General features: G+C 46.7%; 1 protein-coding gene across 1 annotated transcript in view; it reads right to left on the reverse strand.

Annotated features, from left to right (window-relative positions):
* Nucleotides 1-6373: 6373 nt before the first annotated feature.
* The window catches only part of LOC145337132 (retinal guanylyl cyclase 2-like), a 46633-nt gene continuing 35588 nt past the window's right edge, over nt 6374-17418 (reverse strand). Inside the window, exons 15-18 of the mRNA XM_080181911.1 lie at nt 14182-14280; nt 11068-11162; nt 8578-8663; nt 6374-7186 (exon numbers count right to left, since the gene is read on the reverse strand). Of these exons, the coding sequence (XP_080038037.1) occupies nt 7105-7186; nt 8578-8663; nt 11068-11162; nt 14182-14280 (362 nt within the window). The 3' untranslated portion in view covers nt 6374-7104. The remainder of the gene's footprint in view (nt 7187-8577; nt 8664-11067; nt 11163-14181; nt 14281-17418) is intronic.

Genomic DNA, 17418 nt, shown 5'->3' on the forward strand with positions numbered 1-17418 from the left:
TCGTTTAGATTTTTGTTTGATAACTCTTCTCACACATTTTGCAAATTAACCTGCCTGTATTCGATGTCCTTTCCCCACATTCTCGACACTGAGTGCTAAACAATAAGGTTTCATATCTTTGCTTGATGTGTTTATCTCATAGATGAATCATCCTCTTCCTCTTACTTGAGGCGTTGCAGCCAAGAAAGCTGAGTTAGTGAAGGAACGTCAATATAGTTTCAGATCAGGTGTTCCCGTGTATCTGCTGCCCTTATCCTTCTGGGTGGGGGAGATTGTGGGTTGAGAAGGTGTTGTCTAAGGAGCCTTGGTGAGTCGCTGCAGTGCACCTTGTAGATGGTACACATGGCTGCGTTGGTGGTGGAGGGAGTGTGTGTTTGTGAATGGGGTGCCAATCCAACTTTGTCCTGGATGGTGTCGAGCTTCTTGAGTGTTGTTGGAGCCGCACCCATCCAGGCAAGTGGGGAGTATTCTGTCACACTCGTGACTTGTGTCCTTGTAGATATTGGACAGGCTTTTGGGGAGTCAGGAGGTGAGTTACTCGCCACAGGATTCCCAGCCTCTGACCTACTCTGGTAGCCACAGTATTTATGTAGTTGATCCAGTTCAATTTTAGGTCAATAATAAACCACAGAATGTTGATTAGTCACAGTCATGTGTATTGGGATACATTGAAAGTATTGTTTCTCATGCGTTATACAGACAAAGTATACTGTTCATAGAGTACATAGAGGAGAAGGATTTGATTTGATTTATTATTGTCACGTGTATTGGGATACAGTGAAAAGTATTGTTTCTTGCGTGCTATACAAACAAAGCATACTGTTCATAGAGTACATAGAGGAGAAGGATTTGATTTATTATTGTCACATGTACTGTGACAATATGCTTTGTCTGTATAGCGCGCAAGAAACAATACTTCTCACTGTATCCCAGTATATATGACAATAATAAATCAAATCAAATCCTTCTCCCCTATGTACTCTATGAATAGTATGCTTTGTCTGTATGCTGCGCAAGAAACAATACTTTTCACTGTATCCCAGTACATGTGACAATAATAAATCAAATCAAATCCTTCTCCCCTATGTACTCTATGAATGGTATGCTTTGTCTGTATAGCGCACAAGAAACAATACTTTTCACTGTATCCCAATACATGTGAGAAATCAGCATGGAATCAGGCCCTTCGGCCCAACTTGTCCATGTTGCCCTTTCTCTTAAACACCAAAGCTAGTCCGAATTGCCCGCATTTGGCCAAATCCCTCTATACCCATCTTATCCCTGTAACCTTCTAAATGCTTTTTAAAAGACTAAATTGTACCCACCTCTACTACTACCTCTGGCAGCTCGTTCCAGACGCTCACCACCCTCTGTGTGAAAGAATTGCCCCTCTGGACACTTTTGTATCTCTCCCCTCTCACCTTAAACCTAGTTTTAGACTCTCCTACCTTTGGGGAAAGATATTGACTGTCTATCTGATCTGTGCCCCTCATTATTTTATAGACCTCTATAAGTTCACCCCCTCAGCCTTCTGCACTCCAGGGAAAGAAAGTCCCAGTCTATCCAGCTTCTCCTTATACCTCAATCCATCAAGTCCCGGTAGCATCCTAGTACTCAAAGAGTGGTTGGGGTGCGGAATGCACTGCCTGCTGTGATAGTGGAGTCGGACACTTTAGGAACTTTCAAGGGGTTATTGGATAGGCACATGGAGCACACCAGAATGATAGGGAGTGGGATAGCTTGGGTTCGGACATAGCTTGATACAACATCGAGGGCCAAAGGGCCTGTATGTGCTGTACTGTTCTATGTTCTCAATCTTTTCTACACTCTTTCTAGTTTAATAATATCCTTTCTATAATAGGGTGACCAGAACCGTACACAGTATTCCAAGTGTGGCCTTACCAATGTCTTGTACAACTTCAACAAGACGTCCCAACCCTGTATTGTGGGGTCTTGCTGTGTATAATCTTTCTAGTTTAATCATATCCTTTCTGTATTCTCTTGGTCTCTTAATCATCCCTTAAGACTCTCCTTAAACCCTTCCACCTCGACCAATCTGTTGGTTTCCTGTTCTAATACCCCCTCATCTGCCAGCACGCTTTTATCAAACTGGCCTCAGAGCAAAGGTCCATCAGCTACCTAATTTATTAGTGCCCTGGGCTACAGGAGGGTCCTGCATAAATATTACTCGAAAACCAGCCCAATTGTGCCAGCTATCCCTGGAATCTGAGTCTGATGTTCAGTGTCAGAAGCTTTTTCCCAGGGTGGAAGAGTCAATTACTAGGGGGCACAGGTTTGAGGTGCGAGGGCCAAGGTTTAAAAGAGATATACGAGGCAGATTTTTTAACACAGAGAGTAGTGGTTGCCTGGAACTCATTGCTGGGGGGAGGTAGTGGAAGCTTGTGACTCTTAAGGGGCGTCTTGACAAATACATGAATAGGATGGGGATAGAGGGATATGGTCCCTGGAAGGGTAGGGGGTTTTAGTTCAGTCAGGCAGCGCGGTTGGTGTAGGCTTGGAGGGGCTGAAGGGCCTGTTCCTGTGCTGTAATTTTCTTAGTTCTTTTCTTGAGAGAGGAATACTGCTCCTGAACCTGATCCTTTTAAGCTGCAGATTTTATTTCACTTTGCAAAATGTGGCAATCCCTCTGACCCCAAGCGTTTGTTGACGGACTGCAGACCTCGTTCCCGGAACCGCCCCCCCCCTGAAAAGAACTGGTTCGGTCCTTACCACTTGAGAACATCCGGTTTTGCAATCTTTTTAACTGTGTCTGCGGGCTAACAGCAAATTGTGATCTGATAAAGATGATCACAGAAAAGCTAACACAAGGAGGGACGTAGGTCTAATCTGTTAATTTGTCAAACAGAACATAAATGTCGAATTCTGATCTCCAACACTGATTGGTTTCAGGAACTAAACATAAATAGTGAATAAGTTTCATTCTGAGTTCCTAATAAAGAGCGAACTGTGATAGTTACTTTTTCAGACCGGAAGATAGTAATCTGGTATTCCCCAAAGGTCACTGTTGAAATGCAGTCTTTTTTAAAAATATTATTGAATCTCCACAGTGTAAAAAGTTAGTTTATTTATTAGTAAGGCTGACATTAACACTGCAGTGAAGTTACTGTGAAATTTCCCTACTCAGCACATGCTGGTGCCTGTTCGGGTAAATGCACCCTAACCAGCGCGTCTTTCGGACTGTGGGAGGAAACCGGAGCACTCGGAGGAAACCCACGCAGACACAGGGGGAGAACGCGCAGACTCCACACAGACACTGTCTCAAGTCAGGAATCGAACGGGATCCCTGGCACTGTGAGGCAGCAGTGCTAACCCATTGTACCACTAGTCGTAACAAGCTAATAGACCTGATGAAAAGCCTTGCTCTCCTCATCAGATTCGGGCTGTCGGGGGATTAAATACTGAACCCTGATTACGAGATTAGAATCATAGAATCCCTACAGTTCAGAAGGCCATTTGGCCCATTGAGTCTGCACTGACCTCAATCCCATCTAACCTTCACATCTTTGGAGACTAAGGGGCAACTTAGCATGGCCAATCCCCCTAACCTGCACATCTTTGGACACTAAGGGGTAATTTAGCATGGTCAATTCACCTAACCTGCAATCTCTAGATACTAAGGGGCAATTTAGCATGGCCAATCCACCTAACCCGCACATCTTTGGACAGTGTCCAAATATTTTTGGACATCAATTGGCAATTTAGCATGGCCAATCCACCTAATTTACACATCTTTGGACACTAAGGGGTAATTTAGCAGACACGGGGAGAATGTGCAAACACCGCACAGTCACCTGAGGCCGCAATTGAACCCGGGTCCCTGGCATTATGAGGCAGCAGTAGTGTCGTCCAACTCAATTCAATGCTGTGTCCGGCTCTGGTCATCACAGGACGTGAGAGTCATTGAGAGGGCGCAGAGGTGCCATGCTGAGATGGGCTGGAGGGGAACTCGGAGGAGTTGGTGATCTGGGGCACTGCCCAAGAGGGTTTTCGCCCTCTTCTTCTGTGATCCTCTATCCCATGAGGCCAAAGGAAAGACCCCAGTTGACACCCTTGGGGGGGAAATGGTCTGAATTTTGAGATAATAATTCACCTCCATTGTTCCTCTGCGAGAGGGAGCGGGGCAATGGGATTGGCCCTGATTTTGTGGTCAATGGTGGACTGGGCTATCAGTTTCTGCTCAGCGACTCTGCGCTGTCGTGTGTCGTGAAGGCTGCCTTGGAGAATGCTTGTAATGCCAAGTTCTCCACACATGAGGACGGCCTCAACCGGGATCTTGGGTTCATTCACACTATTTGTAACCCCCATGACTTGGCTGAACTTGCAACATCTCACTTACTGTCTTGTCTGGAAACAATACACATCTCTTTAACCTGTGCTTAATGCTCTCTCCACTCACATTGTCGGCATCTTTAAGAATTAGTTAGCTGTAAAAACTCACATTCTAATCAGTATTCTGTAAACTGAGTTTGTGTCTTTACATCCCCTGTTTGTGATCAGAACTCTCCACTCACTTGATGAAGGGTCAGAGGCCCGAAAGCTAGTGGCTTTTGCTACCAAATAAACCTGTTGGACTTTAACCTGGTGTTGTGAGACTTCTGACTGAGTTTACCCCAGTCCAATGCCGGCAACTCCACATCAAAAAAAAACCAACAGAAAATAGAGAGAACCATCATAGGAATAAGGGGTAGGCCATTCAGCCCCTCGAGCCGACCCTGCCATTCAAAAGGTCATGGCTGACCTGATCATGGTCTTAGTTCCGCTTTCCCACCTGCACCCAACAATTTTTGAATATTTTTTGCCCCTAGCTGCTCATGCTCCCTCAGCAGAACATCTTTCTTAGGTTGATCTAAGTCTTCGACATCCATATGGACCAGAAGAAGCTCCTCTCCAGACCGGAGGACCTGTGAGTTAAACAGATCTAAATCTGTCTAATTCAGTGAGCTTCAGCCTTAACTACTCTGCATCGGTACAAAAGGTCGTGAATGTAGCCCAATCCATCACGCTCCTGTCCATTGACTCTGTCTACACTTCCCGCTGCCTCGGGAAAAGCAACCAGAATAATCAAGGACCCCACGCACCCCGGACATTCTCTCTTCCACCTTCTTCCATCAGGTAAAAGATACAAAAGTCTGAGGTCACATACCAACCAACTCAAGGACAGCTTCTTCTCTGCTGCTGTCAACCTTTTGAATGGACTTACCTCGCATTAAGTTGATCTTTCTCTACACCCTAGCACTTCATTCTGTACCTCCTTGTGTCCATGGTGACAGTTGGAATCTTATTAATCCTCTTTCTCACCGTTTGCCTGATAATGAGGCGAATCTCTCAAGGTAGGCTAACCCTGTGGCGTTTCCTATCTGAGGAAAATAAGTTTAAAATATCTGCAGTCTATTAACCAGTGTTTTGAACCGCACCCATCTTGTAAAGTTTGTGTCCTGTGTGTTGGTAGAGAGTAAATCTCCCTCTACACTGTCCCCCATCAAATAATCCCAGGACAGGTACAGCACGGGGTTAGATACAGAGTAAAGCTCCCTCTACACTGTCCCCCCATCAAACACTCCCAGGATAGGTATAGCACGGGGTTGGATACAGATTAAAGTTCCCTCTACACTGTCCCCATCAAACACTCCCAGGACAGGTACAGCACGGGGTTAGATACAGAGTAAAGCTCCCTCTACACTGTCCCCCCATCAAACACTCCCAGGACAGGTACAGCATGGGGTTCGATACAGAATAAAGCTCCCTCTACACTGTCCCCCATCAAACAGTCCCAGGACAGGTATAGCACGGGGTTGGATACAGATTAAAGTTCCCTCTACACTGTCCCCATCAAACACTACCAGGACAGGTACAGCACGGGGTTAGATACAGATTAAAGCTCCCTCTACACTGTCCCCCCATCAAACGCTCCCAGGACAGGTACAGCACGGGGTTAGATACAGAGTAAAGCTCCCTCTACACTGTCCCCCATCAAACACTCCCAGGACAGCTACAGCACAGGATTAGATACAGAATAAAGTTCTCTCTACACTGTCCCCATCAAACGCTCCCAGGACAGGTACAGAACAGGATGAGATACAGAGTAAAGCTCCCTCTACACTGTCCCCCTTCAAACACTCCCAGGACAAAGCATACCGTTCATAGAGTACGTAGGAGAGAAGGATTTGACTTGATTTATTATTGTCACGTGTATTGGGATACTGTGAAAAGTATTGTTTCTTGCATGCTATACAGGCAAAGTATACCATTCATAGAGTACATAGGGGAGAAGGATTTGATTTGATTTGTTATTGTCACATGTATCGGGATATAGTGAAAAGTATTGTTTCTTGTGAGCTATGCCGACAAAGCATACCATTCATAGAGAAGAAGACAGTGCAGAGTGTAGTTAAAGTTTATTTATTAGTGTCACAAGTAAGGTTCACATTAACACTGCAGTGAAGTTGCTGTGAAATTCCCCTTGTCACTCGGCATCTGTTCAGGTCAATGCACCCTAACCTGCATGTCTTTCAGACTGTGGGAGGAAACCGGAGCATCCGGAGGAAACCTACGCAGACACGGAGGGAACGTAGAGATTCCGCACAGTCAGTGAACCCAAGCCAGGTTCAAACCCGAGTCACTGGCACTGTGAGGCAGTAGTGCTAACCACTGTGTCACCACGCTGTCGTGTTATAGTCATAGCTAGGGTGTAGAGAAAGGTCAACTCAATTCAAGGTAGGTCCATTCAGAAGTCTGACAGCAGCAAGGAAGAAGCTGTTCTTGAGTCGGTTGGTACGTGACCTCGGACTTTTGTATCTTTTTCCTGACGGAAGAAGGTGGAAGAGAATGTCCGGGGTGTGTGGGGTCCTTGATTATGCTGTCTGCTTTTCTCGAGGCAGCAGGAAGTGGAGTCAATGGGTGGGAGGCTGGTTTGCCTGATGGATTGGGCTTCATTCACAACCTCTTGTGGACTGATAGGAGGAGGGCATGGATGACAAGAGCGTTGACCTAATGGAGGGAACTCAGTCAACGTGAAGCATGGACAAGGAACGAGACAGCTTTGTGCCAGCAGCAATAATGAGAATAAGGTTCAGTAATCTATACCTATTTCATATTCCGAACCTTCAGCAGCTTCTGTCGTCTTTCTGGGGGTACTTCATCCAAACTAATGCCGTGGTTACTGGCTCTGAGGATGGAAAAAGAGAAAGCAAATTAAACTGTGTCGTCGTCAGACCAACATGTTCGAGAAAGGACACAAGAGGCACTGGAGGAAGAAAGGTTTACAAGCAACACAGCGATTAGGAACCTCAGGAAGGATTGAACAAGGCCCAGGCTCACTTATCTAGAAAAAAGACCGAGGGACTGACCCAATCGAGGTGCTTGAGTTGATGAGAGGGTTTGGTGGGGTCGACACAGAGATGTTTGCAGGGGCAGTCCCCAAAGGGGGTGGTAAATATCAGGCAGACACTTGTAAACTCACTCAGGATTTTTTTTACCCAGGGAACATATGGGACTCGCTCCCACGGGGAGTGGGGGAGAATGTGGGATTCGATCCCACAGAGAGTGGGGAGAATGTGGGACTCGCTCCCACAGAGAGTGGGGAGAATGTGGGACTCGCTCCCACAGAGAGTGGGGAGAATGTGGGATTTGCTCCCACAGAGAGTGGGGAGAATGTGGGACTTGTTCCTGTAGGGAGAGGGGAGAATGTGGGATTCGCTCCCACGGGGAGTGGGGAGAATGTGGGACTCGCTCCCACGGGGGATTGGGGGAGAATGTGGGACTCGCTCCCATGGGAGAGTGGGGAGAATGTGGGACTCGGTCCCACGGGGAGTGGGGAGAATGTGGGACTTGATCCAATGGGGGTGGGGAGAATGTGAGACTCACTTCCACGGGGAGTGGGGGAGAATGTGGGACTCGCTTCCACGGGGAGTGGGGAGAATGTGGGACTTGCTCCCATGGGGGGAGTGGGGAGAATGTGGGACTCGCTCCCACGGGGAGTGGGGAGAATGTGGGACTTGCTCCCATGGGGGGAGTGGGGAGAATGTGGGACTTGCTCCCATGGGGAGTGGGGAGAATGTGGGATTTGCTCCCACAGAGAGTGGGGAGAATGTGGGACTCGCTCCCACAGGGAGTGGGGGAGAATGTGGGACTTGTTCCTATAGGGAGTGGGAAGAATGTGGGATTTGCTCCCACGGGGAGTGGGGAGAATGTGGGACTTGCTCCCACAGGGGAGTGGGGGAGAATGTGGGACTCGCTCCCATGGGGGAGTGGGGGAGAGTGTGGGACTTGATCCCATGGGGAGTGGGGAGAATGTGGGATTCGATCCCATTCCCCTCTGGATGAGGAAGTCCTTTCTCACCTTCCTCCATGAACAACCGGGCTCCAGTCTGTAGGTTCTGGGCCCTCGTTGTTCTGAACCCCCTCCCGCTGACCCCATCCCCACCAGACGGGAGACTTCGTCTCTGTCAGCACCAATAAATCCGTGTATCTCCTTAAACTTCTGGATGGATCAGCCCTTCAGTCTTTCAGCACGCACACACTGGCCAGTCACAGTGGGAAGGGGATGGGGTTACCTACCCAGGTAGCAGGTCTGGGGGAGTCGGGAGAGGTTTTGTAAAACCCTCTTTGCCCACGAGCCAGAAAGTGTCTTCAATGCCTCTGCCCTTCGGAAAACAGACAGGTAACAGTAACCACGAGAGCGTTCCACATTCCCATTCAAAGCACTGATGCATTGTACGCGAGCGTGTTGACTCACTCACAACAGCCCTCCCCTAGTCTTCATTCTCACATCACCCAGACAAGAGCACTGATCTTTCAAACAGCCGTCCGTTTATAAACCTCCACCCTTCCCCGTCCCACCACCCACACATCCCAGGCACTCCACCTCCTTCTATTACTCACCCATTCCCTTACAAAACCCCCAACTGAATCTGCCTCCACCACTCCTGTGATAGATCTCAGATCCCAACCTCTCCCTCCGATAGATCCCAGACCCCAACCACTCCTCTGATAGATCCCCGTTCCCAACCACTCCCTCTGATAGATCCCAGAACCCAACCATTCCCTCTGATAGATCCCAGATCCTAACCACTCCCTCTGACAGGTCCCAGAACCCAATCACTCCCTCTGATAGATCCCAGATCCTAACCACTCCCTCTGATAGGTCCCACAACCCAATCACTCCCTCTGATAGGTCCCAGATCCCAACCACTCTCTCCAAAAGATCCTGGATCCCTAAAATTCACTCTGATAGATCCCAGATCCCAAACCACTCCCTCTATAGATCCCAGATCTCCCCCCAATAGATCCCAGCTTCCAATCAGACCCTCCAATAGATCCCAGAGCCCAACCACTCCGTCCAAAAGATCCCAGATTCAAACCATTCCCTCTGATAGATCCCAGATCCCAACCATTCCCCCGAAAGATCCTGAGATCCCAATCGAATCCACTGATAGATCCTGAGATCCTAACTGCACCCACCGATAGATCCCAGATCCCAACTGTTCCCTCTGATAGGTCCCAGATCCCAACCATTCCCTCTGATAGATCCCAGATCCCAAAACTCCCTCTGGTGGATCCCATATTCTGACCATTCTGTCCAATAGATCCCAGCCACTGACTCTGATAGATCCCAGATATTCACAGCCGGAGAAAGATTCCGCCCCCCCTCACGTGGCCTCTGTTTCTCTGACTTATCCAAGTTCCCTTGTTATCCAGCCTTTCGCCCTTGGTAAACAGTTGCTCCTTTGACACCCAGTCCAAACTCTTTGTGATTCCGAACCCTTCTAATCAAATTCCCACCTTTTTAACCACCTCTGCTCCAGGGAGGAACAGCACACAAGCGTAACCCTTCATCCCTGGCACAATTCTCCAGCCAATCTCTTCCGTACTCTCTGCAAAGGCTGTACATCACCCTTCCGGGAAGCACGGCACCAAGATTTGAACACAATGTTCTAAACTGGACCTGAACTAACATTTCAACATCACCTCACCCAGAATCACGCCAGGGGAGCCAATAGTGGTATTATCGCTGGAATATTAATCCAGAAACCCGGCTAATGTTCTGGGGGACCCGGGTTCAAATCCCACCATGGCAGATGGGGGAATTTGAATTCAATGAAAAATACCTGGAATTAAGAATCTGCTGATGGCCCATTGTTGGAAAAACTGGTTCCTTTAGGGAAGGAAATCTGCCGTCCTTGCCCAGTCTGGCCTACATGTGACTCCAGAGCCACAGCAATATGGTTAACTCTCAACTGCCTTCCAAGGGGCAACTAGGGATGGGCAATAAATGCTGGCCCAGCCAGCGACGCCCATGAGTGAATAACAAAACACTTTGTTACGCCTGCCCTAACATCTCCAATCATTTCTTCACAAACTCACATTCCAAACCCCTAAGTTCCCACTGAAGTAGGGAAAAGCTGAATGCATCTTGTACCTGAAGGGAAAGGGTTAATGGATTTTGTACCAAGAATATGTCACAAATATAACCCTTCCTCATGACTGATCTTCTCAAGTTTACACTGCTCATACTGTTTGTGGCAGTAATATAAGTTATTTGTTTATGTTTCACATACTTTAACTCTCGTTTTTATAACAGCTGATAGTTTAATATGACTGTTATTTTGTAGACTTTGCAAATCTTACCTATTTGTGTTAGTGGGACATCGTTACACAGATGGTAGTTTATGATCCCGGCTTTTAACAGGAAGAGTCCTGCTGGGACAGCCACGATCGCACAAGTAACTTCAAAGACAGGGATGCCGGTACTGCTGCAGAAGGGAATTTCCTGTGTCCTGACTGCAGGACTGTAATTCCTGATTCACTCTGGGGCTGCATCACGACCCAGGAAGGAAGATCTGGAGGTCTGGCTGGAATCGGAACTTTGAATCGTAATTCCTGCTGGAGCTAATAACGTATAAATACCACTTGTGTCTGTGTTCTAGGAGAAGTCTGGTAAGCCTTAATCGGAGCCAGTTTCTCCCCAAAGCTTTGCAATAAAAAGCACTGTATTTTGACTCACTAACAGTCTTCGAGGTATTATTTTACCTACAACACCACGATTACCTTTAGTTCAGTTTTGCCCCTCAGGTGGATCTGATAGCCCAAATCGAGGCCCCGCAGGATGTCAACTGTGCTCTGACTTAAGTGGATTCGGTACGCTGCAAACAGAGACATCATCCATTATCACCACAAACAAACAGTGCAGAGTAAATTACACTGTAAATGGCAGAACCCTGAGCAACATTAACATACAGAGGGATCTGGGCGTATAGGTCCACGGTTCCCTAAATCTGGCAACCCGCGTGGCCAAGCTGATTAAGAAGGCAGGCGGTATGCTTGCCTTCATCAACCAGGACAATGAGTACAAGAGTTGGCAAAACACGTAGAACCTCTTGGTTACAGCCCATTTGCAATAATAATTAATTTATTTATTAGTGTCACAGGTAGGTTTACATTAACACTGCAATGTAGTTACTGTGAAAATCCCGTAGTTCCCGCACTGCAGCATCTGTTCAGGAGAGTTCAGCATAGCCAATGCCCCTAATCCGATTAATCCATCTAACCATGACACCTTTGGACACTAAGGGACAATTTAGCATGGCCAATCCACCTAACCCGCACATCTTTGGACACTAAGGGACAATTTAGCATGGCCAATCCACCTAACCTGCACATCTTTGGACACTAAGGGGCAATTTATTATGGCCAATCTACCTAACCTATGTATCTTTGTACACTAAGAGGCAATTTAGCATGGCCAATCCACCTAGCCTGCATCTTTGGACACTAAGGGGCAATTAATTATGGCCAATCCACCTAATCTACACATCTTTGGACACTAAGGGACGATTTAGCATGGCCAATCCACCTAACCAGCACATCTTTCGGGCTGTAGAAGGGAACCGAAGCACCCAGAGGAATACCATGCAGACACAAGGGAGAATTGTAGACTCTGCACAGACAGTGACCCAAGCCAGGAATCGAACTGGGTCCTTGGTGCTGTGAAGAAGCAAAAAAAACTCACCAACACATTCTCAATACAGCTGTAAAATACAGCTTTTAAGAAACGCACTTTACAAGGGCTTGACAAATATTTTGTACATTATAAAGCCGAGCAGTAGAAACTCAGTGAGTGCCAAACATTTCCCGACTCAATACTTTCAGAATAAAATTGCAAAACAGTGTGCACCGTGCTGCCTTTATTGTGCACAGTTCTGATTGCCAAACGACCAGAAGGACGTGAAAGATCCGGACAGAGTGCAAAGATGGTTCACCAGGATGTTGCTGGTCTCGAGAGTGTTGGCTGTGAGGACAGATGGTATAAACGAGGATTGTTTTCACTGGAAAGACAGAGGCTGAGGGGAGATAGAGGTCAGCAAAATTATGAAAGGCATGGATAGTCAGAGGCTTTTTCCCCAGGGTAGAAGAGTCAATTACAAAGCGGGGGCACAGGTTCAAGATGAGAGGGGGAAAGTTTAAGGGAGATATGCAGGGAGGTTTTTCAGAAAGAGGGTGGTGGGTGCCTGAAACGCGCTGCCAATGGAGGCACATTAGCAACATTTAATAGACATCTGGATGGGTGCAGGAATAGGGAGGGAATAGAGGGATACAGACCAAGTAAGGGCAAAAGATTTTGTTTTTAGTTTAGTTAGGGCATCAGGATCGGCACAGGCTTGGAGGGCCTGCTCCTGTGCTGGACAGTTCTTAGTTCATTGTTCAAAAGAAACAGACCAAGATTGAATCAGACTGAAATCTAATCGAGGGCTGCAGGGTGGTTTATATATAGAACAACAGATACCCGGCAGTGAGTTACAGACTGGAATCTAATCAAGGGGTTCGGGGTGGTTTATATATAGAATAACAGATACCTGGGAGTGAGTTACAGACTGGAATCTAATCGGAGGGTTCAGGGTGGTTTATATATAGAATAACAGATACCCGGGAGTGAGTTACAGACTGGAATCTAATCGAGGGGTTCGGGATGGTTTATATATAGAATAACAGATACCTGGGAGTGAGTTACGGACTGGAATCTAATTGAGGGGTTCAGGGTGGTTTATATATAGAATAACAGATACCTGGAAGGGAGTTACAGACTGGAATCTAATCGACGAGTTTGGGGTGGTTTGTATACAGAGTAACAGATACCCGGGAGTGAGTTACAGACTGGAATCTAATCGAGGGGTTCGGGATGGTTTATATATAGAATAACAGATACCTGGGAGTGAGTTACAGACTGGAATCTAATCGAGGGGTTCGGGGTGGTTTATATATAGAATAACAGATACCTGGGAGTGAGTTACAGACTGGAATCTAATCGAGGGGTTCGGGATGGTTTATATATAGAATAACAGATACCTGGGAGTGAGTTACAGACTGGAATCTAATCGAAGGGTTCAGGGTGGTTTATGTATAGAATAACAGATACCCGGGAGTGAGTTACAGACTGGAATCTAATCGAGGGGTTCGGGGTGGTTTATATATAGAATAACAGATACCTGGGAGTGAGTTACAGACTGGAATCTAATCGAAGGGTTCAGGGTGGTTTATATATAGAATAACAGATACCTGGGAGTGAGTTACAGACTGGAATCTAATGGAGGGGTTCAGGGTGGCTTATATATAGAATAACAGATACCTGGGAGTGAGTTACAGACTGGAATCTAAACGAGGGGTTTGGGATGGTTTATATATAGAATAACAGATACCTGGGAGTGAGTTACAGACTGGAATCTAATCGAAGGGCTCAGGGTGGCTTATATATAGAATAACAGATACCTGGGAGTGAGTTACAGACTGGAATCTAATCGAGGGGTTCGGGATGGTTTATATATAGAATAACAGATTCCTGGGAGTGAGATACAGACTGGAATCTAATCGAGGGGTTCAGGGTGGTTTATATATAGAATAACAGATACCTGGGACTGAGTTACAGACTGGAATCTAATCGAGGGGCTCAGTCTGTGGAACTCTATCGTCCAGGAAGCAGGGGAGTTGGATATATATTTTAATAGATTTCCCCCATTAAGTGCACAGGGAGATCCCGAGGTTAGTCGTTCGGTGGCAGGGGGGAGTACCAGTTACAGGATGGGTCCTCAGTCGGGTGCATGGCTGCTGGAAAATACTGTAATTTGGTGTCAGTCAATGAACCTCCTCTTTCCTGAGCTTGCTACTTACGCAGTCCTGTCGACTCCATCCGGGACGCAGTGTTGACGGTGTCTCCAAACAGACAGTACCGCGGCATGGTTAGTCCTACCACCCCCGCCACACATGGACCTGGAGACAGGAACACAACATTTTAAACATAGTTTCAACTGTCCCTCTTTTATTGTTCCTATTGTCTGCAGATGGTCAATTGCCTTCTCCAAATGTATGTTACACCGAGCACACCTAAATGAGCCACATTATCATAGAAATTGGAAACAGGTTTAGGCCATTCGGCTCCTCGAGTCTGCTCCACCATTTATCTTGAGCATGCTGATCACCAAATTCAATATTCTGTTCCTGCCTTCTCCTCATATCCCTTAATCCCTTTAGCCCCTAAAATTTATTCGTGGGTGGCACGGCGGCACAGTGGTTAGCACTGCTGCCCCACAGCGCCAGGGACCTGGGTTCGATTCCTGGCTTGGGTCACTGTCTGTGTGGAGTCTGCACGTTCTCCCTGTGTCTGGGTGGGTTTCCTCCGGGTGCTCTGGTTTCCTCCTATAGTTCAAAAGATGTGATGGTTAGGGCACTAAATTCTCCCTCAGTGTTACCTGAACAGGCGCCGGAGCACTAGGGGATTTTCATAGTAACTTCACTGCAGTGTTAATGTAAGCCTACATGTGACTAATAAATAGACTGTTATTCTTGAAATCACACAATATTTTGCCCTCAACTACTTTCAGTGGGAGTGAATTCCACACATTCACCACTCTCACCTCAGTCCTAAAAGGTTTACCCCTTATCCTCAAACTATGACGCCTAATTCTGGACTCCCCCACATCGGGAACATTCCTTCTGAATCTACCCTGTCTAACCCTGTTAGAATTTTATAAGTTTCTATCAGATCCCCTCTCACTCTTTTAAACTTCTGAACATAATCCTAACTGACTTAGTCTCTCCTCATATGACAGACCTGCCATCCCAGGAATCAATCTGGTTAATCTCCACTGTACTCCCTCTATAGCAAGGACATTCTCTCTCAGATGGAGACCTCCTTCCTCAGGTAAAGACCTCCTTCCTCAGGTAAAGACCTCCTTCCTCAGATAAAGACATCCTTCCTCAGGTAAAGAACTCCTTCCTCAGATAAAGACCTCCTTCCTCAGATAAAGACCTCCTTCCTCAGGTAAAGACCTCCTTCCTCAGGTAAAGACATCCTTCCTCAGGTAAAGACCTCCTTCCTCAGGTAAAGACCTCCTTCCTCAGATAAAGACCTCCTTCCTCAGGTAAAGACATCCTTCCTCAGGTAAAGACCTCCTTCCTCAGGTAAAGACATCCTTCCTCAGGTAAAGACCTCCTTCCTCAGGTAAAGACATCCTTCCTCAGGTAAAGACCTCCTTCCTCAGGTAAAGACCTTTTTCCTCAGGTAAAGACCTCCTTCCTCAGGTAAAGACATCCTTCCTCAGGTAAAGACCTCCTTCCTCAGATAAAGACCTTTTTCCTCAGGTAAAGACCTCCTTCCTCAGGTAAAGACCTCCTTCCTCAGGTAAAGACCTTCTTCCTCAGGTAAAGACCTCCTTCCTCAGGTAAAGACCTCCTTCCTCAGGTAAAGACCTTCTTCCTCAGGTAAAGACCTCCTTCCTCAGATAAAGATCTCCTTCCTCAGATGGGGACATCCTTCCTCGGCTCGATCGATTCTCTTCAACTCTCTGTTAGTGTTGTTATTGGCACACTCAGAATTGGTCAGCTCTGCTTTCTCCCTCGGCCAGAGCCAAATCTCCAACCACCTGAAGCTGGTTCTTGCTCAGCGAGAGATACAGAACAGCCAACCTCTGGCATCCAAAAGCAAAAACATTGCATGCTAACTTCTTGCATTTATATAGCGCCTTCAGTGTAGCAAAGTGTGACCAGTGGCTTCATTGGAAAGTTGGACATCGAACCCCACGAGTGGATGTTAAGGCCCATCGCCAAAAACCTCAGTTCAAAGAGGTCACTCTTGAAAACAGATTGGCATTTATATAGCCGTCCCAAAGCACAGAAACTGAAAGTTGGTGAAAAAGGGGAGAAATGTTGAAGCTTTTCGTCTCGCACTCATCAGGACAATTGCAGGGACATCAAATTTCAAACCATCACAACAAAATTCGACACCACAGTGGGTAAAGAGTACTGACTGGCTGGGAATGCGACTCTGATTGCCCGAGGTGTTGCCATGGAGAAGGCAAAGCTAAAAACAATCCTAAGTGTGCGATTGGTTACACTAACAACCAACTGATGACAATCCATCGGGTTCATAATGTGGTCCTTTTATACATGCTCAAAGCAGCACACATCCATACACATTGTTTCACACTCTGCAAACTAAAGGAATCTGTTCATCCTTGCTGTTTTTTTCAATTCTCTGGGAGTTTAGGGTGTTCTGAAGGCAGTGCCTCACTTCCTGTTTGGGGATAACCTCAGTACCATGGCAAAACCTCAAGGACAACTTTCTGCTGTGGTGACAATAATCTCTCCCTCAATGTCAACAAAATGAAGGAGATTGTCATCGACTTCAGGAAGCGCAAAGGAGAACATGCCCCTGTCTACATCAACAGGGACAAAGTAGAAAGGATCGAGAGCTTCAAGTTTTTAGGAGTCCTGATCACCAACAACGTGTCCTGGTCCCCCCCATGCCGACACTATAGTGAAGAAAGCCCGCCAACACCTCTACTTTCTCAGAAGGCTAAGGAAATTTGGCATGTCAGCTACGACTCTGACCAACTTTTACAGATGCACCATAGAAAGCATTCTTTCTGGTTGTATCACAGCTTGGTATGGGCTCCTGCTCTACCCAAGGCCGCAAAGAACTACAAAAGGTAGTGAACGTAGCCCAATCCATCACACAAACCAGTCTCCCATCCATTGACTCTGTCTACACTTCCCACTGCCTCGGGAAAAGCAGCCAGCATAATCAAAGACCACACACACCCCAGATACACTCTCTTCCACCTTCTTCTGGCAGGTAAAAAATACAAAAGTCTGAGGTAATTCACCAAACGACTCAAGAACAGCTCCTTCCCTGCTGCCATCAGACTTTTGAATGGACCTATCGTGCATTAAGTTGATCTTTCTCTTTACGCTGGCTGTGACTGTAGCACTACATTTTGCACTCTTTCCTTCTCTATGAACAGTATGCTTTGTCTGTATAGCGTGCAAGAAACAATACTTTTCATTGCATCCCAATACATGTGACAATAATAAATCAAATCCTTCTCCCCTATGTACTCTATGAACGGT

This window comes from Carcharhinus amblyrhynchos, unplaced genomic scaffold, assembly GCF_965287045.1.
Source record: "Carcharhinus amblyrhynchos unplaced genomic scaffold, sCarAmb.v2.hapA scaffold_43, whole genome shotgun sequence".
Classification (NCBI taxonomy): Eukaryota; Metazoa; Chordata; class Chondrichthyes; order Carcharhiniformes; family Carcharhinidae; genus Carcharhinus; species Carcharhinus amblyrhynchos.